At 44.6% G+C, this 20882-nt stretch overlaps 1 protein-coding gene across 5 annotated transcripts in view; it reads left to right on the forward strand.

Annotated features, from left to right (window-relative positions):
- The window catches only part of DACH2 (dachshund family transcription factor 2), a 446138-nt gene extending 431186 nt beyond the window's left edge, over positions 1–14952 (forward strand). For all 5 annotated transcript variants that reach the window (XM_056538671.1, XM_056538672.1, XM_056538674.1 and 2 more), the window contains one exon: positions 14004–14952. In XM_056538671.1, the coding sequence (XP_056394646.1) occupies positions 14004–14041 (38 nt within the window). In that variant the 3' untranslated portion in view covers positions 14042–14952. The remainder of the gene's footprint in view (positions 1–14003) is intronic.
- Positions 14953–20882: the final 5930 nt, after the last annotated feature.

The following is a 20882-nucleotide window of genomic DNA, read 5'->3' on the forward strand; positions in this document are numbered from 1 at the left end:
GGGTCTCTCTCCATAGTGGGGAGTCCTCCTGGGTCTCTCTCCTAGTGTGGGTGCCTCTTCCTGGGTCTCCTCCATAGCGGGGTCCTCCTGGGTCTCCTCCATAGTGGGGTCCTCCTTGGGTCTCCTCCATAGTGGGGTCGCTCCTTGGGTCTCCTCCATAAGTGGTGGTCCTCCTGGGTCTCCTCCATGAGCGGGTCCTCCTGGGTGGTCTCCTCCATAGTGGGGTCCTCCTTGGTCTCCCTCCATAGTGGGGTCCTCCTGGGTCTCCTCCATAGTGGGGTCCTCCTGGGTCTCCTCCATAGTGGGGTCCTCCTGGGTCTCCTCCATAGTGGGTCCTCCTGGGTCTCCTCCATAGTGGGGTCCTCCTGGGTCCTCCTCCATAGTGGTGGTCCTCCTGGGTCCTCCTCCATAGTGGGGTCCTCCTGGGTCTCCTCCATAGTGGGGTCCTCCTGGGTCTCCTCCATAGTGGGGGTCCCCCTGGGTCTCCTCCATAGTGGGGTCCTCCTGGGTCTCCTCCATAGCGGGGTCCTCCTGGGTCTCCTCCATAGTGGGGTCCTCCTGGGTTTCTTCCATAGTGGGGTCCTCCTGGGTCTCCTCCATGGTGGGGTCCTCCTGGTCTCCTCCATAGTGGGGTCCTCCTGGGTCTCCTCCATAGTGGGGTCCTCCCTGGGTCTCCTCCATAGGGGGATCCTCCTGTGTCTCCTCCATAGTGGGGTCCTCCTGGGTCTCCTCCATAGCGTTTCGTTTCATTTAAATGTTGACGGATAGTTCGCGCTGACACTGATGCTCCCTGAGCCTGCAGAACAGTTTGAATATCTTTGGGAACTTGTTTGGGGCTGCTTATCCACCAATCCGGACTATCCTGCGTTGACACCTTTCAGCAATTTTTCTCTTCCGTCCACGCCCAGGGAGATTATCTACAGTGCCATGGGTTGTAAACTTCTTGATAATGTTGCGCACTGTGGACAAAGGCAAATCTAGATCTCTGGAGATGGACTTGTAACCTTGAGATTGTTGATATTTTTCCACAATTTTTGGTTCTCATGTCCTCAGACAGTTCTCTTCTCCTCTTTCTGTTGTCCATGCTTAGTGTGGCGCACATAGACCACACAATGCAAAGACTAAGTGAACTTCTCTCCTTTTTTATCTGCTTTCAGGTGTGATTTTTGTATTGCCCACACCTGTTACTCTCCCCAGGTGAGTTTTTAAAGGAGCATCACATGCTTGAATCAATCTTATTTTTCCACAATATTGAAAGGGTGCCGATAATTTTGTCCAGCCCATTTTTGGGAGTTTTGGTGACATTATGTCCAATTTGCTTTTTTTTCCTCCTTTTTTGGTTTAGTTCCAATGACACACAAGAGGGAATAAACATGTGTGTATCGCAAAACCTGTGTTACTGCAATCCTTTCCCTGTGAGAAATACGGCCATGACCTATATATAATCGGCCCTTATTTCAGCTCCCGAGTGTAGGTTATATATGATAAGCAGCCGCCGCCGCCGCTTGTCTTCAGCCATGTTCTGCCGATACGACATTGGCGCAGTCTAATTGAGTGAGTGTTAGGAACGTGTATAAAGCTGCATCTACATCTCCTGCACATAATGGAATGAGGTGTAATGTAAGCGTACGGCGCTCCGGAGAGTTGTAAGCCTGGAGATCGTGTTCTGCCAGTCAGCATCTCCACCAGAGCCCGGCCTAGTGAATTATTGATTCCGCTCTGCGGGGGCATTTATCTGATGCAGTTTCAGTGCAAGAATCATACATGTCAGCAGATAGGTGGATACCGTGTATCCGAGCTCCTTATCATGAGATATACAGCGTATAGAGTCCATCATAACTCATCCCAAACTATTAGGAGGTGACATCAGTATGGGGGAGGGGGGTGTTTGCAGATACACTGCAGATTTCTGCTGCAGAAAATATGCCCTAGGCCAGAAGTTGATACAACTGGAAGGGGATATATCAAGAAAGGTGTTATTCCTCTATGTCCCAGCTGGATCCATTTCTGCTTTTGGCACATTTTTTTGTTGCAGAAAATCTGCAGCGTATCTGCGACATGTGTTCCTACACTTCCTCTAGATCAGTTTACCCAACACCAGTCACCTGAAATCAGTGATGTAGAGCAATGTCCCTTATCTGTGGCTCCCCAGATTGTTGTGCAAAACTACAACTCCCATCATGCTAAGCCCTCTAAGATTGGTACTGCTTTACGTTATAGATTACTTGATGCCAGCTGACCATGTCGTTAGGTAATGTTTCCTAAACCATTGTGCCTCCAGCTGTTGCAAAACTACAACTTTCAAGCATGTCCGGACAGCCAAAGGCTGTCCGGGGCATGCTTGGAGTTGTAGTTTTGCAACAGCTGGAGGCACAATAGTTGGAAAACACTGACATTGTTCAGAGCATTGTTCCTCAATCTGTGGCTCCCAAGTCATTGCAAAACTACAATTCCCATCATGCTAAGCCCTCTAGATTGGTACTGCTTTACGTTATAGATTACTTGATGCCAGCTGACCATGTCGTTAGGTAATGTTTCCTAAACCATTGTGCCTCCAGCTGTTGCAAAACTACAACTTCAAGCATGTCCGGACAGCCAAAGGCTGTCCGGGCATGCTTGGAGTTGTAGTTTTGCAACAGCTGGAGGCACAATAGTTGGAAAACACTGACATTGTTCAGAGCATTGTTCCTCAATCTGTGGCTCCCAAGTCATTGCAAAACTACAATTCCCATCATGCTAAGCCCTCTAGATTGGTACTGCTTTACGTTATAGATTACTTGATGCCAGCTGACCATGACGTTAGGTAATGTTTCCTTAACCATTGTGCCTCCAGCTGTTGCAAAACTACAACTTCAAGCATGCCCGGACAGCCTTTGGCTGTCCGGACATGCTTGGAGTTGTAGTTTTGCAACAGCTGGAGGCACAATAGTTGAGAAACACTGACATTGTTCAGAGCATTGTTCCTCAACCTGTTGCTCCCAAGTTGTTGCGAAACTACAACTCTCAGCATGCTTTGACAACAAAATCTACCGAGATTAGTATTTCCAAACTCTGCTCGGGCATGCTGGGAATTGTAGTTTTGAAACAGCTGGAGGCACAATAGTTGGGAAACACTGACATAGAGCATTGTTCCTCAACCTGTGGCTCCCAAGTTGTTGCAAAACTACAACTCTCAGCATGCTTTGACAACAAAATCTACCGAGATCAGTATTTCCCAACTCTGCTCGGGCATGCTGGGAGTTGTAGTTTTGCAACAGCTGGAGGCACACTAGTTGGGAGACATTGACTTAGAGCAATGTTCCTCAACCTGTGGGTCTCCAGCTGTTGCCAAACTACTACTCCCAGCATGTATCTAAAGCAGTGTTCCCCCAACTCTGCCCGGGCATGCTGGGAATTGTAGTTTTGCAACAGCTGGAGGCACCCTGGTTAAGAAACACCAACTTAGGCTGCATTCACACCACGTTTTTGCAGTACAGTTCCCGTATACATTTTCAATTTGAAAACCGTACGGAACCGTATTGAAAACTGTGTGCATTGAGTCTCCATTGAAAACCGCATGCCAAAGGATGCATCAGGTTGTGTCCGTTTTGCATCCTGTACGGTTTTGTCCGTTTTTTTTTCCCGTACCCAAAACTGTAGCCTACCACGGATTTTGGTCCGGGTGAAAAACCGTATTGAAACATAGAAGTTTTTTTAAAACATAGGAGTAAACAGGAACCGTACAGAACCGTATGTGCGTGCGGTTCCATCCGGTTTTTACTATACGGTTTTTGACTTTGTACAGTTTATATATCTTGGAATTTCAATCAAGCAAGAGAAACTTTATTCATAATGTAGTGAAAAGTTAACACGTTTACTTTTTTTTCTTAAAAACGGATGCAACCGGACATCATTTTTCAAACCATATATGGATTAAAATTTGTACACACGTTTTGATACAGTTTAGTCAGGTTTTGAGGAATCAGTTTTTTTATATAAAAAAAAACTGATACGGAACTGTGTTGCAAAAACGTGGTGTGAACCCAGCCGTAGAGCACTGTTCCTCAACCTGTGGGTCTCCAGCTGTTGCAACACTACAATTCCCAGCATGCCTGGGCAAAGTTGGGGAACCTTTCTCTAGAAAGATTGTGTTGTGAAAGCATGCTGGGAGTTGTAGTTTTGGAACAGTTGAAGATCCACAGGTTGAGGAACATAGCTCTATGATAGTGTTTTCTAACTAGAGTGCCTCCAGCTGTTACTAAATTTCAACTCCCAGCATGCCCGAGCAAAGTTGGAAAATACTGCTCTAGGTAGATTCTGTTGTCAAAGAATGCTGGGAATTGTAGTTTTGCAACAGCCGAGGAGCCACAGGTTAAGGAACATTGCTCTATGACAGCGTTTCCCAACTTGTGTGCCTCCAGCTGTTGCAAAACAACAACTGTCTTTGACAACAAAATCTATCTACAGCAGTATTTCCCAACTCTGCTTGGGCATGCTGGGAGTTGTAGTTTTGCAACAGCTGGGGGCACACTAGTTGGGAAACACTGACGTAGTGAATTGTTCCTCAACCTCCGACTCCCCAGCTGTTGCAAAACTACAACTCCCATCATGCTAACCCTCTAGATTGGTACTGGTCTACGTCATAGATTTCCTGTGACCATGACATTAGGTAATGTTTCCTAAACCATTGTGCCTCCAGCTGTTGCAAAACTACAACTTCAAGCATGCCCGGACAGCCAAAGGCTGTCCGGGCATGCTTGGAGTTGTAGTTTTGCAACAGCTGGAGGCACAATAGTTGAGAAACACTGACATTGTTCAGAGCATTGTTCCTCAACCTGTTGCTCCCAAGTTGTTGCGAAACTACAACTCTCAGCATGCTTTGACAACAAAATCTACCGAGATTAGTATTTCCAAACTCTGCTCGGGCATGCTGGGAATTGTAGTTTTGAAACAGCTGGAGGCACAATAGTTGGGAAACACTGACATAGAGCATTGTTCCTCAACCTGTGGCTCCCAAGTTGTTGCAAAACTACAACTCTCAGCATGCTTTGACAACAAAATCTACCGAGATCAGTATTTCCCAACTCTGCTCGGGCATGCTGGGAGTTGTAGTTTTGCAACAGCTGGAGGCACACTAGTTGGGAGACATTGACTTAGAGCAATGTTCCTCAACCTGTGGGTCTCCAGCTGTTGCCAAACTACTACTCCCAGCATGTATCTAAAGCAGTGTTCCCCCAACTCTGCCCGGGCATGCTGGGAATTGAAGTTTTGCAACAGCTGGAGGCACCCTGGTTAAGAAACACCAATTTAGGCTGCATTCACACCACGTTTTTACAGTACAGTTCCCTTATACATTTTCAATTTGAAAACCGTATGGAACCGTATTGAAAACCGTGTGCATTGAGTCTCCATTGAAAACCGCATGCCTAAGGATGCATCAGGTTGTGTCCGTTTTGCATCCTGTACGGTTTTGTCCGTTTTTTTTTCCCGTACCCAAAACTGTAGCCTACCACGGATTTTGGTCCGGGTGAAAAACCGTATTGAAACATATAAGTTTTTTTAAAACATAGGAGTCAACAGGAACCGAACAGAACCGTATATGCGTGCGGTACCATCCGGTTTTCACCATACAGTTTTTGACTTTGTACAGTTTATATATCTTGGAATTTCAATCAAACAAGAGAAACTTTATTCATAATGTAGTGAAAAGTTAAAAACGTTTACTTTTTTTTCTTAAAAACGAATGCAATTGGACATCATTTTTCAAACCGTATATGGATTAAAATTTGTACACACGTTTTGTTACAGTTTAGTCCGGTTTTGAGGAATCCGTTTTTTATATATAAAAAAAAAAAACTGATACGGAACTGTGTTGCAAAAACGTATTGTGAACCCAGCCGTAGAGCACTGTTCCTCAACCTGTGGGTCTCCAGCTGTTGCAACACTACAATTCCCAGCATGCCTGGGCAGAGTTGGGGAACCTTTCTCTAGAAAGATTTTGTTTTTGAAAGCATGCTGGGAGTTGTAGTTTTGGAACAGTTTAAGATCCACAGGTTGAGGAACATAGCTCTATGATAGTGTTTCCTAACTAGTGTGCCTCCAGCTGTTACTAAACTTCAACTTCCAGCATGCCAGAGCAAAGTTGGAAAATACTGCTCTAGGTAGATTCTGTTGTCAAAGGATGCTGGGAATTGTAGTTTTGCAACAGCCGAGGAGCCACAGGTTAAGGAACATTGCTCTATGACAGCGTTTCCCAACTTGTGTGCCTCCAGCTGTTGCAAAACAACAACTGTCTTTGACAATAAAATCTATCTACAGCATTATTTCCCAACTCTGCTCGGGCATGCTGGGAGTTGTAGTTTTGCAACAGCTGGGGGCACACTAGTTGGGAAACACTGACGTAGTGAATTGTTACTCAACCTCCGACTCCCCAGCTGTTGCAAAACTACAACTCCCATCATGCTAACCCTCTAGATTGGTACTGGTCTACGTCATAGATTTCCTAATGTCAGCTGACCATGACATTAGGTAATGTTTCCTAAACCATTGTGCCTCCAGCTGTTGCAAAACTACAACTTCAAGCATGCCCGGACAGCCAAAGGCATGCTTGGAGTTGTAGGTTTGCAACATCTGGAGGCACCCTAGTTGGGAAACACTGTTATAGAGGAATGTTCCTCAAATTGTGGCTCTTCAGCTGTTGCAAAACTACAACTCCCAGCACGCATTTACAACAAAAATCTACTTAGAGCAGTATTTCCCAAATCTGCTCGGGCATGCTGGGAGTTGTAGTTTTGCAACAGCTGGAGGCACCCTAGTTGGGAAACACTATCGTACAGCAATGTTCCTCAACCTGTAGCTCCTCAGCTTTTGCAAAACTACAACTCCCAGCATGCATTTACAACAAAGATCTACTTAGAGCAGTATTTCCCAACTCTGCTCGGGCATGCTGGGAGTTGTAGTTTTGCAACAGCAGTAGAGATACAAGTTGGGGACACTGGTCTAGTTTATCGATTTCCCTGACCCTGACATCGTAAAAACCTTCGCCTCCATTTCTCCAGGTAAAGCCTCCTTGACACACTGTAACGACAGCCCTGCGCTGAGATTGATGGCGCGGCCGCTCGGATTCTCCGTTTTCGTCTCTCTCTCCTCGTTCTCTCGCAGCGCGCGGTGATTTAGTCGGCATCTTCTGCTGTAAAACGTTCGTCCTGAGGGAGAATTCCTATTATTGAAGGATTTTCAGCTCTCGGAGAATTTGTGAGATCTTTACTCCGTGTAAAATCCTTCCCAAATACGTTGCTTATTAAGGCGGTCGTGCATCTCGGCGGCAGCGGCGGCTGTAAAGCGGGCGAGCGGGCACCAGGGGGCCCATCAGCGGATTTTACTGTTACACAATATCATTTATACTGGTTTTATATAGTGGATATTACCCCCAGAGAAGCGGATTAAGCGTCCTCCTAAATCTCCCGTTTTGCTCACCTTTGTATAATACGCCCTTTAATGGAACGAAACCCGCAGAAATGAATATTTGATTAGAGCGAAAAAACCCAATAAACGAAAGCAGTTACCGCGCTCTGACGCGTACAAATCTCCTGTACACGCCGCGCGCCAGCGCCATAAAGCTGCAGATTCCGCACGCTATAAGTGGTCTCCTGTGCAGGGCGATTTTTTTTCTTTTCTTTTTTTTTTTTTACGGCTGCCAACGCCTATTATTCAGACTGAGGGGCACCTTACCGATCCCGCTGATACACTGCAACAAAAATGACTTTGAGAAAGAATTTAGAACTGAAAGAGATCGTGCAAAAGAGAAAAACATAAACAAATAGTTATTTCTACAAAAGGGAAACGAGCAGCGTGCCACAGTAGCACAAAGTATTTCAGGAAAGAAATAGTGAAACGAGCAGTGCCCCACAGTAGCACAGAGTATTTCAGGAAATAAATAGTGAAACGAGCAGTGCCCCACAGTAGCACAGAGTATTTCAGGAAATAAATAGTGAAACGAGCAGTGCCCCACAGTAGCACAGAGTATTTCAAGAATGAAATCGTGAAACGAGCAGTACCCCACAGTAGCACAGAGTATTTCAGGAAAGAAATAGTGAAACAAGCAGTGCCCCACAGTAGCACAGAGTATTTCAGGAATGAAATAGTGAAACGAGCAGTGCCCCACAGTAGCACAGAGTATTTCAGGAATGAAATAGAGAAACGAGCAGTGCCCCACAGTAGCACAGAGTATTTCAGGAAAGAAATAGTGAAACAAGCAGTGCCCCACAGTAGCACAGAGTATTTCAGGAATGAAATAGTGAAACGAGCAGTGCCCCACAGTAGCACAGAGTATTTCAGGAATGAAATAGAGAAACGAGCAGTACCCCACAGTAGCACAGAGTATTTCAGGAAAGAAATAGTGAAACAAGCAGTGCCCCACAGTAGCACAGAGTATTTCAGGAATGAAATAGAGAAACGAGCAGTACCCCACAGTAGCACAGAGTATTTCAGGAAAGAAATAGTGAAACAAGCAGTGCCCCACAGTAGCACAGAGTATTTCAGGAATGAAATAGTGAAACGAGCAGTGCCCCACAGTAGCACAGAGTATTTCAAGAATGAAATAGTGAAACAAGCAGTGCCCCACAGTAGCACAGAGTATTTCAGGAAGGAAATAGTGAAACGAGCAGTGCCCCACAGTAGCACAGAGTATTTCAGGAATGAAATAGAGAAACGAGCAGTGCCCCACAGTAGCACAGAGTATTTCAGGAAAGAAATAGTGAAACAAGCAGTGCCCCACAGTAGCACAGAGTATTTCAGGAAAGAAATAGTGAAACAAGCAGTGCCCCACAGTAGCACAGAGTATTTCAGGAAAGAAATAGTGAAATGAGCAGTGCCCCACAGTAGCACAGAGTATTTCAAGAATGAAATAGTGAAACAAGCAGTGCCCCACAGTAGCACAGAGTATTTCAGGAATGAAATAGTGAAATGAGCAGTGCCCCACAGTAGCACAGAGTATTTCAGGAATGAAATAGTGAAACAAGCAGTGCCCCACAGTAGCACAGAGTATTTCAGGAAAGAAATAGTGAAATGAGCAGTGCCCCACAATAGCACAGAGTATTTCAGGAATCACCTACTTGCAGTGGAAAAAGGGTAATATAACACCCGAAACGCGTCTTGCTTTCTGTTGTACTTTTTTATTCAATAAATAAGCTTTTATTGATGAGCTAGCCTTTTGCCTTGGACCTTCTTTGGATAGCGCCACACCGGACCAATTTGTTTTTTCCTTCACCCTTTAAGGCTGGGCCGGGCATGCTTGGAGTTGTAGTTTAGCAAGAGCTGGAGGCACACTAGTTGGGAAACACTGACGTAGAGCATTTCAGGATAGAAATTTGCTAATCGTGTGGGAGGTCACAGACGGAGACTTACATATTAGGAGGACTAGGGCTGTAAGCAGTGCAGAGTATTTCAGGAGAGGAGTGTGCTCAGGGCTGGTGAAAGGATTTTTGCTACCCTAGGCAAAAGCTAATTTTGCTGCCCCCATTAACTCCTCCCATTAAAACTCCCCATCTTAATACTGGGGTGACACACTGTAACAGACCTCCTCATGTAATCTCCTTACTACTGGGGTGACACACTGTAACAGACCTCCTCATGTAATCTCCTTACTACTGGGGTGACACACTGTAACAGACCTCCTCATGTAATCTCCTTACTACTGGGGTGACACACTGTAACAAACCTCCTCCTCATGTAATCACCTTACTACTGGGTTCACACACTGTAACAAACCTCCTCCTCATGTAATCTCCTTACTACTGGGGTGACATACTGTAACAAACCTCCTCCTCATGTAATCACCTTACTACTTGGGTGACACACTGTAACAAACCTCCTCCTAATGTAATCTCCTTACTACTGGGGTGACACACTGTAACAAACCTACTACTCATGTAATCTCCTTACTACTGGGGTGACACACTGTAACAAACCCCCTCCTCATGTAATCTCCTTACTACTGGTGTGACACACTGTAGCAAACCTACTCCTCATGTAATCTCCTTACTACACGGGTGACACACTGTAACAAACCTCCTCCTCATGTAATCTCCTTACTACTGGTGTGACACACTGTAACAAACCCCCTCCTCATGTAATCTCCTTACTACTGGGGTGACACACTGTAACAAGCCTCCTCCTCATGTAATCTCCTTACTACTGGGGTGTTAGTTTTGTGGCTGTCAAGACCTGGAGAAATAACTTTCTTGCGGAGGGCAGAATGGCGCCCCCATCAAGAGGGCGCTCTAGGCAGCTGCCTATGTTCCCTATAGGTGGAGCCGGCCCTGAGTGTTCTGATCTCGGGGGAGGTCACAGGGTGATAGTTACATAGTAAAAGGACCATGGTTTCCAGCAGCGCAGAGTATCTTAGTAGGAGTATGACTGACGTTGTGAGAGGTCACTGACTAATCGTTGTATTGTGGAGGCAGCACAGAGGATTTCAGGATAGAAGTTTCATAGCTGAATTCTTTACATTATAGACGTCTACATCATATATTGCATCGGCTTCTGCCCGGAAAGTTATTCTGTTTTGTGAATTGCGCAGCAGATGTGAGCGGAGTGTGGGGATCCGGTGATGGTTCTACATGGAAAACCTTAAATAATGAATTATTTCAACTTTTTCCATCTTTTCTTCATAAATTATAGAGAAATGTCAGCGCTTTGTTTATTCTTCTGATAAATTAATGATACATCGCTTTGTTGCTTTATTATTTAGGAATTTCATGTTGTAGTTTTCACATAAAGTATTTATCAGTTATCCTGTTCTATGGAGGAGACTCCCTCTATATAAGAGACCACAGGTGAGCGGCCCTATAAATAGCGGTAATAGAAGCCGCCATGTCTGGTCTGGAGACACCAAATAAACCGGAAAATCCTTCCCAGGAATGCTAGAAGAGATACAGAGAACATAAATGTAATCCAGGAGGATCTACACTAGATACATAGTAACAAGACAAGAGCCATCCTATCCTGTACTGATCCTGAGTTATATCCTGTATTATACCCCAGAGCTGTACTCACTATTCTGCTGGTGAGGTCACTGTGTACATACATTACATTACTTATCCTGTACTGATCCTGAGTTATATCCTGTATTATACTCCAGAGCTGTACTCACTATTCTGCTGGTGAGGTCACTGTGTACATACATTACATTACTTATCCTGGACTGATCCTGAGTTATATCCTGTATTATACTCCAGTGCTGTACTCACTATTCGGCTGGTGAGGTCACTGTGTACATACATTACATTACTTATCCTGCACTGATCCTGAGTTATATCCTGTATTATACTCCAGAGCTGTACTCACTATTCTGCTGGTGAGGTCACTGTGTACATACATTACATTACTTATCCTGTACTGATCCTGAGTTATATCCTGTATTATACTCCAGAGCTGCACTCACTATTCTGCTGGTGAGGTCACTGTGTACATACATTACATTACTTATTTCAGCTCTGCCCAGTACAGTCTGTGACTATATTACCATTATATTAGGTGCGGTGTATGGCAGCCATAGTATGACCCCATGGGGCCCTGCACACAGATCGGGCCCTGGTTCTGTAGGATCCTCTCAGCTGCTAATTACCGGTTTCCTGCCCCTAATGAAGCGCGCCGGCCAACTTCGGATTAACATGCAACCGCCGCGCTCCTTTGTTTGTGCTTCCAGATGTTTTGGCTTTATCTACGACTCGACTCCTGACAGCTCCAGCTAAATGATAAATCACTCATATTACGGCCCAAATGCAATGTGAAATTAGAATGTGGGGAAAGTCTGAATGTGCTCCAAGGATCAGTGTCACCTGGGGGGTCAGTCAGGACCAATGCTATAAATGTAACGTGGGGACAGTAATTATTTATTTATTTATGTTTAGAGACAAAAACATTGTTAAAAACACACAATCAATCTAAGAGACCATTTACATCTCGGATTTATGGATTTAGCAGCTGGATACGGACAGAAAATGTAAAGACCGCCTCCTGTAGGATCAAAGTCGTACCTAATTGAAGTGTCTCTGGCTGGCACATTTTTCATCCGTATCCATTTTTTATAACTGGCTGAAAAGCATAGCAGACCACAGTTTTAGAATCCGGATACGGTCGGAAAAAAGAGCTGACAGGAGACACTGACTAAAGGAGGCTCATTGAAATCAATGAGGTACAGTGCAGATCCTAGATGCAAATCCTGGATGTAAAAGCACTTTAGGGCTCACATTTTATTTCTTCAGCAGTAATCACATTCAGGGCTCAAATCTCACCCCCCAGCAGTAATCACATTCAGGGCTCAAATCTCATCCCCCAGCAGTAATCACATTCAGGGCTCAAATCTCATCCCCCAGCATTAATTGTATTAAGGGCTCAAATCTCATCCCCCAGCATTAATCACATTCAGGGCTCAAATCTCATCCCCCCGCAGTAATCACATTCAGGGCTCAAATCTCATCCCCCAGCAGTAATCACATTCAGGGCTCACATCTCATCCCCCAGCAGTAATCACATTCAGGGCTCAAATCTCATCCCCCAGCAGTAATCACATTCAGGGCTCACATCTCATCCCGCTGAGTAGTAATTACATTCAGGGCTCACATCTCATCCCCCTGAGTAGTAATTACATTCAGGGCTCACATCTCATCCCCCTGAGTAGTAATCACATTCAGGGCTCACATCTCATCCCCCTGAGTAGTAATCACATTCAGTGCTCACATCTCATCCCCCTGAGTATTAATTACATGCATGGTTCACATCTCGCCCCCCTGAGTAGTAATCACATTCAGGGCTCACATCTCATCCCCCTGAGTAGTAATTACATTCATGGTTACATCTCTTCCCCCCCAGCGCTAATCACATTCAGGGCTCACATCTCATTCCCCTCCAGTAGTAATCACGTTCAGGGCGCACATCTCATCCCCCTGAGCAGTAATTACATTCAGGTCTCACATCTCATCCCCCCAGCAGTAATCACATTCAGGGCTCCAATCTCACCCCTCCTGCAGTAATCACATTCAGGTCTCACATTCAGGGCTTGCGTTTCACCTATCCACAGATACCTGTTCTGTATATGTATAGGATAGGTATGTGTATGTAAGTAAGTGTGGGAAATATATATATATATATGTGTGTGTGTGTGTGTGTGTATTTAGATATAAGTTCAGGATATGTATAGTATAAGTAGGTATCTGTATTTAGGTGGAGGGATGGATTTGAGGAGGTGTATGTATGTGTGTATGTATACATAGGTATGTGTATAGAATATGTATCAGTGGGTGTGTACACTGTATGTATGTAGGATATGTGGACTAGTTTGTGTGTATTTGTGTATCACGTATGTTCAGTATATGAGTAGTAAATTCTCTCTAGTCAGCAGATGACTCCTGTTTCCTGACTGTATAGTAATTGTGAAGTGATGAGCAGCGCAGCGTCCCTGAATATTGCATGACGCGCGGCCGGTGCAGCGACGCTCCTGCAAAATATTTAATGCCGCCTCATAACAGATTTACGGAGAACACGGCCCCTCTTACTTCTGGAGTATTGCACCCAGCACCGAGCATTAACACGTCACTCACAGGATCCAAGATACGTTGTGTAATTTACTTTCCTCCCTGTTATTATTAATGTCCATCCTCTTTGTTCTTGGCGTAAGACGGCGACTTATACATCTCCTGCCGCCGCCGCCCTTAATGTAAACGGCGCATCAATCATTGCTGCATTACCCCGGGAAACAGGGAGAGAGGGGCCGGCCGCAGATTGTAACAGCAAAGTGCAACATTGCAGAAACTGGACACAATCAATCACCGGGCAAAGTGACGTCCCCGCTACGTCCTTAGCGCTTGTGTTACACGTGAACAGCGACTCCGCCATCAGTACCGCCAGAAAATACAATGTGGCTCAGAATTCTGCTTCATTGGCAACATTTTTGAAATGTTGTTTGTTAAAAAATGAAATTCTAAAACTAAAATCTGAACTCAAATATTTTTTTTTTCTTCCAGAAAACAGGACGTACATAAAGCCTCCGATCATGTACTGAGGGGAGGACGGCGTCTGGCCAAAATGGCGCAATTCACCGGAGTTGTCATTTCCACCTTTTACTGCCTTTGGTTCAGTAGAAAAGGAAAGATGTGAAAAAGAATAAAAGCATGAAAGATGAAGGACTTTTCTGAACTGTTCCCGCAGTTGCTGCATCAACGACTGCCCGGCAACGCGACGACACGGAGACATTTCAGCGAGGATTCCACATCACGGCGACGCTCAGATCGTACAGCCAAACATTGACAGAAGAAGAAGAGACATTTTAGGCCTATTTAAAAATAACCCCTCCCCCGACCAATCTTATACTTTTTTAATATTTATTTTTTAATTGTCTTTTTTATTTGTTTAATTCTTTTCTTTTTCATTATTTTTTTATTCAGTTTTGTGCTTTTATTGTTATTTTTTTTTTATTCCTTTCTTCATTTTATCTTTCATTCCCCTACAATTTTATTTATTTATTTTTTCCAGCCTCCTAAAAAGCTGAATTCAGAATCCTTTTTTTTTTTTTTTTTTTTTTTGTCACCACCGATCACAAAACAAGATCCCTCGTGTTTATAAATTTTTGCTTTCTTTACCGGAAGCAGAGATTCAGTATATATATCGGACATTTTGGACTGAGAGATGTGTGTACATTTTTTTTTTCTAAAGAAAAATACGACACTGTAAGAAAAAAAAAAAAACATTTTCAAAAATATGAGATGCCTGAAGATGAGCAACGCTCTTTCGACCCCCTCCCCCCTGACCAGGTCCATCATGGCGGATACGAAACGTGTGCGACCTTTATAGTGCTTGAGGAAATGGAGCTCCACAAGGTGAAGGAAACGTTGCAGTCTGGTTTCTCTGTTGTACTATATTAAGTTAAAAGTATAACTTTGTTAAGATGTTCTTGCTAAGATTCAGTATTAAAACTTTTTTTTTTTGTTTGACTTTTTTGAAATCTGATCATAATTTACAGTATATCAGGTGTAAAATACAGTAATTTACAGTATGTCAGGCGAAACTCCGACTTCTCTGGAGCTTTTATTCCATCGGTATCTGTGCAAACAGAATGCATCAATAGCAGACGGCTCAGAAATGCGTCAGTGACCGTAAGTGACCGTTCCAAAGTTGCGGAACGGAATTGTGGAATTCCATTGAAATTTAAAGCCCTATTAACTTCAACGGGATTCCGCCGCGAAATTCCACAAAATAGACACTCCGAATAGGGAACAAAACACTCCCAATAGAGGACAAAACATTCCCGATAGGGGACAAAACACTCCCAATAGAGGACAAAACATTCCCGATAGGGGACAAAACACTCCCAATAGGGGACAAAACACTCCCAATAGGGGACAAAACACTCCCAATAGAGAACAAAACACTCCCAATAGGGGACAAAACACTCCCAATAGGGGACAAAACACTCCCAATAGGGGACAAAACACTCCCAATAGAGGACATAACACTCCCAATAGAGGACAAAACACTCCCAATAGGGGACAAAACACTCCCAATAGGGGACAAAACACACCCAATAGAGGACAAAACACTCCCAATAGGGGACAAAACACTCCCAATAGGAGACAAAACACTCCCAATAGAGGACAAAACACTCCCAATAGAGGACAAAACACTCCCAATAGAGGACAAAACACTCCCAATAGGGGACAAAACACTCCCAATAGGGGACAAAACACTCCCAATAGGGGACAAAACACTCCCAATAGGGGACAAAACACTCCCAATAGGGGACAAAACACTCCCAATAGGGGACAAAACACTCCCAATAGAGGACAAAACACTCCCAATAGGGGACAAAACACTCCCAATAGGGGACAAAACACACCCAATAGAGGACAAAACACTCTCAATAGGGGACAAAACACACCCAATAGAGGACAAAACACTCCCAATAGGGGACAAAACACTCCCAATAGAGGACAAAACACTCCCAATAGGGGACAAAACACTCCCAATAGGGGACAAAACACTCCCAATAGGGGACAAAACACTCCCAATAGAGGACAAAACACTCCCAATAGAGGACAAAACACTCCCAATAGGGGACAAAACACTCCCAATAGGGGACAAAACACACCCAATAGAGGACAAAACACTCCCAATAGGGGACAAAACACTCCCAATAGGAGGACAAAACACTCCCAATAGGAGGACAAAACACTCCCAATAGGGGACAACCAGGCTCATGTGTCGGCCCTACCTTGTACACAGGGCCGTCATCAGGGGGTACAGCCAATACCCCAGTAAGGGGCCCAGGCCCCCCTGCAAAAGCAGAAGACAACTATTTAAACAGTGATCTGCTTATGTACGTTCGCCGGCCACATAATTTGCCGCGCTCCCCCCCTGATCCCCCCTCCCCGCCACTTTATTACCCCCTGTGCCACATCATTTCCTCTTGATCCCCCCCCCCGTACTATTTCATTCCCCCCTTTAGTCATCGCCTCCTCTTTTCCACCCTTGAGTCATTTTCTCCTCCCAAACGGGGACATCTCCTAATAGTGGACACTTTTTCATTCCCCGTGAGTGTCCGCTATTGGGAGATTCTACTGTATTAAGATTAATATTCATATAGGGGAACTACAGGTGAAACTCGAAATATTAGAATATGGTGCGAAGTTCATTTATATCAGTAATGCAACTTATAAGGTGAAACTAATATATGAGACTCATTACATATAGAGCGAGATAGATCAAGTCGTGATTTGTCATAATTGTGATGATTATAGTTACAGCTCATAAAAACCCCAAATCCCCAATATATGATATGATTGGAAGCCATGTCGCTGTGCTTCATTAAAGGGGTACTCCGGCCCTAGTATCCAAAGCAATAGGGCATAAGATGTCTGATCGTGGGGGTCCTGCCGCTGGAGACCCCCACAATCTCCCTTCTGCACCCACTTGTCTTCAGCCTCTCAGAGCGAAGATCGCTCCGTGTATGATGACTCACGATACAGGGGCCTGAGTATCCTGATGTCACGGCTCCACCCCCTTGTGATGTCACACCACGCCCCCTCCCATAGACTTGCATTAAAGGAGTACTCCCGTGGAAAACTTTTTTTTTTTTATATCAACTGGTGCCAGAAAGTTAAACAGATTTGTAAATCACTTCTATTAAAAAAATCTTAATCCTTCCAGTACTTTTTAGGGGCTGTATACTAAAGAGAAATCCAAAAAAGAAATGCATTTCCTCTGATGTAATGACCACAATGCTCTCTGCTGACCTCTGCTGTCCATTTTAGGAACTGTCCAGTGCAGGAGAAAATCATCATAGCAAACATATGCTGCTCTGGACAGTTCCTAAAATGGACAGCAGAGGTCAACAGAGAGCACTGTGGTCATGACATCAGAGGAAATGCATTTCTTTTTTGGATTTCTCTTTAGTATACAGCCCCTAAAAAATACTGGAAGGATTAAGATTTTTTAATAGAAGTGATTTACAAATCTGTTTAACTTTCTGGCACCAGTTGATTTAAAAAAAAAAAAAAGTTTTCCACGGGAGTACCCCTTTAACCCCTTAAGGACTCAGCCCATTTTGGCCTTAAGGACTCAATTTAATTTTTACGTTTTCATTTTTTCCTCCTCGCCTTCTAAAAATCATAACTCTTTTATATTTTCATCCACAGACTAATATGAGGGCTTGTTTTTTGCGCGACCAGTTGTCCTTTGTAATGACATCACTCATTATATCATAAAATGTATGGCGCAACCAAAAAACACTATTTTTGTGGGGAAATTAAAACGAAAAACGCAATTTTGCTAATTTTGAAAGGTTTTGTTTTCACGCCGTACAATTTATGGTAAAAATGACGTGTGTTCTTTATTCTGAGGGTCAATACGATTAAAATGATACCCATTATTACGTACTTTTATATTATTGTTGCGCTTAAAAAAAATCACAAACTTTTTAACCAAATTAGTACGTTTATAATCCCTTTATTTTGATGACCTCTAACTTTTTTATTTTTCCGTATAAGTGGCGGTATGGGGGCTCATTTTTTGCGCCATGATCTGTACTTTTTTTTGATACCACATTTGCATATAAAAAACTTTTAATACATTTTTTATAATTTTGGACTTTTTTTTTTTCCGTTCACGCCGTTCACCGTAGGGGATCATTAACATTTTATTTTAATAGTTCGGACATTTACTCACGCGGCGATACCAAATATGTCTATAAAAAATGTTTTTTACGCTTTTTGGGGGTAAAATAGGAAAAAACTGACGTTTTACTTTTTTATTGGGGGAGGGGATTTTTCACTTTTTTTTACTTTTACTTTTACATTTGTTTACATTTTTTTTTACACTTGAATAGTCCCCATAGGGGACTATTCATAGCAATACCATGATTGCTAATACTGATCTGTTCTATGTATAGGACATAGAACAGATCAGTATTATCGGTCATCTCCTGCTCTGGTCTGCTCGATCACAGACCAGAGCAGGAGACGCCGGGAGCCGCACGGAGGAAGGAGAGGGGACCTCCGTGCGGCGTTATGAATGATTGGATCCCCGCAGCAGCGCTGCGGGCGATTCGATCGTTCATTTAAATCGCGAACTGCCGCAGATGCCGGGATCTGTATTGATCCCGGCACCTGAGGGGTTAATGGCGGACGCCCGCGAGATCGCGGGCGTCGGCCATTGCCGGCGGGTCCCTGGCTGCGATCAGCAGCCGGGATCAGCCGCGCATGACACGGGCATCGCTCCGATGCCCGCGGTTATGCTTAGGACGTAAATGTACGTCCTGGTGCGTTAAGTACCACCTCACCAGGACGTACATTTACGTCCTGCGTCCTTAAGGGGTTAAGGGTGTGGAGCAGTGACATCACGATACTCCGGCCCCTGTATCGTGAGTCATCATACACAGTGCGATCTTCGCTCCATGAGGCTGAAGACAAGTGGGTGCAGCAGGGAGATCGCGGGGGTCCCCAGCGACAGGACCCCCCACGATCAGACATTTTATCCCCTATTCCTTTGGAAAGGGGATCAAATGTCTTGGACCAGAGTACCCCTTTAACCCCTTAAGGACGCAGGACGTAAATGTACGTCCTGGTGCGGTGGTACTTAACGCACCAGGACGTACATTTACGCCCTGTGCATAACCGTGGGCATCGGAGCCATGCCCGTGTCATGCGCGGCTGATCCCGGCTGCTGATCGCAGCCAGGGACCCGCCGGCAATGGCCGACGCCCGCAATCTCGCGGGCGTCCGACATTAACCCCTCAGGTGCCGGGATCAATACAGATCCCGGCATCTGCGGCAGTGCGCGATTTGAATGAATGATCGGATCGCCCGCAGCGCTGCGGGGATCCGATAATTCAGAATGCCGCACAGAGGTCCCCTCTCCTTCCTCCGTCCGGCTCCCGGCATCTCCTGCTCTGGTCCAAAAGTCCAAAATTGCTACTTTTTTAATACATTTTATTTAAAAAAAAATTATAAAAAATGTATTAAAAGTTTTTTATATGCATATATGGTATCAAAAAAAAGTACAGATCATGGCGCAAAAAATGAGCCCTCATATCGCCGCTTATACGGAAAAATAAAAAAGTTAGAGGTCATCAAAATAAAGGGATTATAAACGTACTCATTTGGTTAAAAAGTTTGTGATTTTTTTTAAGCGCAACAATAATAGAAAAGTATATAATAATGGGTATCATTTTAATCGTATTGACCCTCAGAATAAAGAACACACGTCATTTTTACCATAAATTGTACGGCGTGAAAACGAAACCTTCCAAAATTAGCAAAATTGCGTTTTTCGTTTTCATTTCCCCCAAAATAGTGTTTTTTGGTTGCGCCATACATTTTATGATATAATGAGTGATGTCATTACAAAGGACAACTGGTCGTGCAAAAAACAAGCCCTCATACTAGTCTGTGGACTAGTCTGTGGATGGAGTCCTTAAAGCCAAAGTGGGCTGAGTACTTAAGGGGTTAAGTACGGGGTCAATGCATCCATCTACAAGGAGATTTTGGAGCACTTCAGCCTGCCTTTTTAAAGGGGTACTCCGCTGCTCAGCATTTGGAACATGGCCCCGCCCCCTCATGTCACGTCCCGCCCCCTAAAAGCAAGACTATGGGAGGGGGCGTGACGGGTCACACCCCCTCCCATAGACTTGCATTGAGGGGGCGGGGCGTGACATGAGGGGGCGGGGCTATGTTGTCACGTTCTTGCTGCGACGGCTCCAGCATTCGGAACTGTTTGTTCCAAATGCTGACCAGCGGAGTAGCCCTTAAAGGGTGCGTTCACACTACGGAATTCTCGCGGAACTCCGCGAGCGGAATTCCGCGGTGTGAACTCAACATTAGTGTGAATGGGTCTCCGCGAGACCCGTTCACACTGTGGAATTTCTGCGGCGGACAATTCCGCCGCTGAAATAGTTTTGTGCAAAGAAAGAACATGTTCATTCTTTGCGCGGATTCCGCGAGCACTGCATAGCCGTCAATGGTGACAGCTCAGTGCCCCGCGGCCCTAGCGCCGAAGCATCGGCGGCGGCCACCGCCAGGCGGAATCTCCGCTCGCGGAATTCAGCCGCGAGAATTCCGTATTGTGAACGGGGCCTAACATGCATTAATGAAATACAATGGACTTGTGCACGATATTCTAATTTTTTGAATTTCACCTGTAGAAATGACTATTTCAATTCCTCGTCATTTTCAGAATATCTGCTGCTGCCATTAGGAATCTTCATTGTTCACTTCCAGTCTGTCCTGGTCATTGTGATTATTGTTACTGAACGACAGGTTTTTATTCACTAGAAGTAAGCAGTGAAGGTTCCTATTAGATGACTGCAAGCAGAGATCTTGGAAAGCGAGGACAATGAATACATATGTGGGAAT

Source organism: Hyla sarda, chromosome 9 (assembly GCF_029499605.1).
Source record: "Hyla sarda isolate aHylSar1 chromosome 9, aHylSar1.hap1, whole genome shotgun sequence".
NCBI classification, from domain to species: domain Eukaryota; kingdom Metazoa; phylum Chordata; class Amphibia; order Anura; family Hylidae; genus Hyla; species Hyla sarda.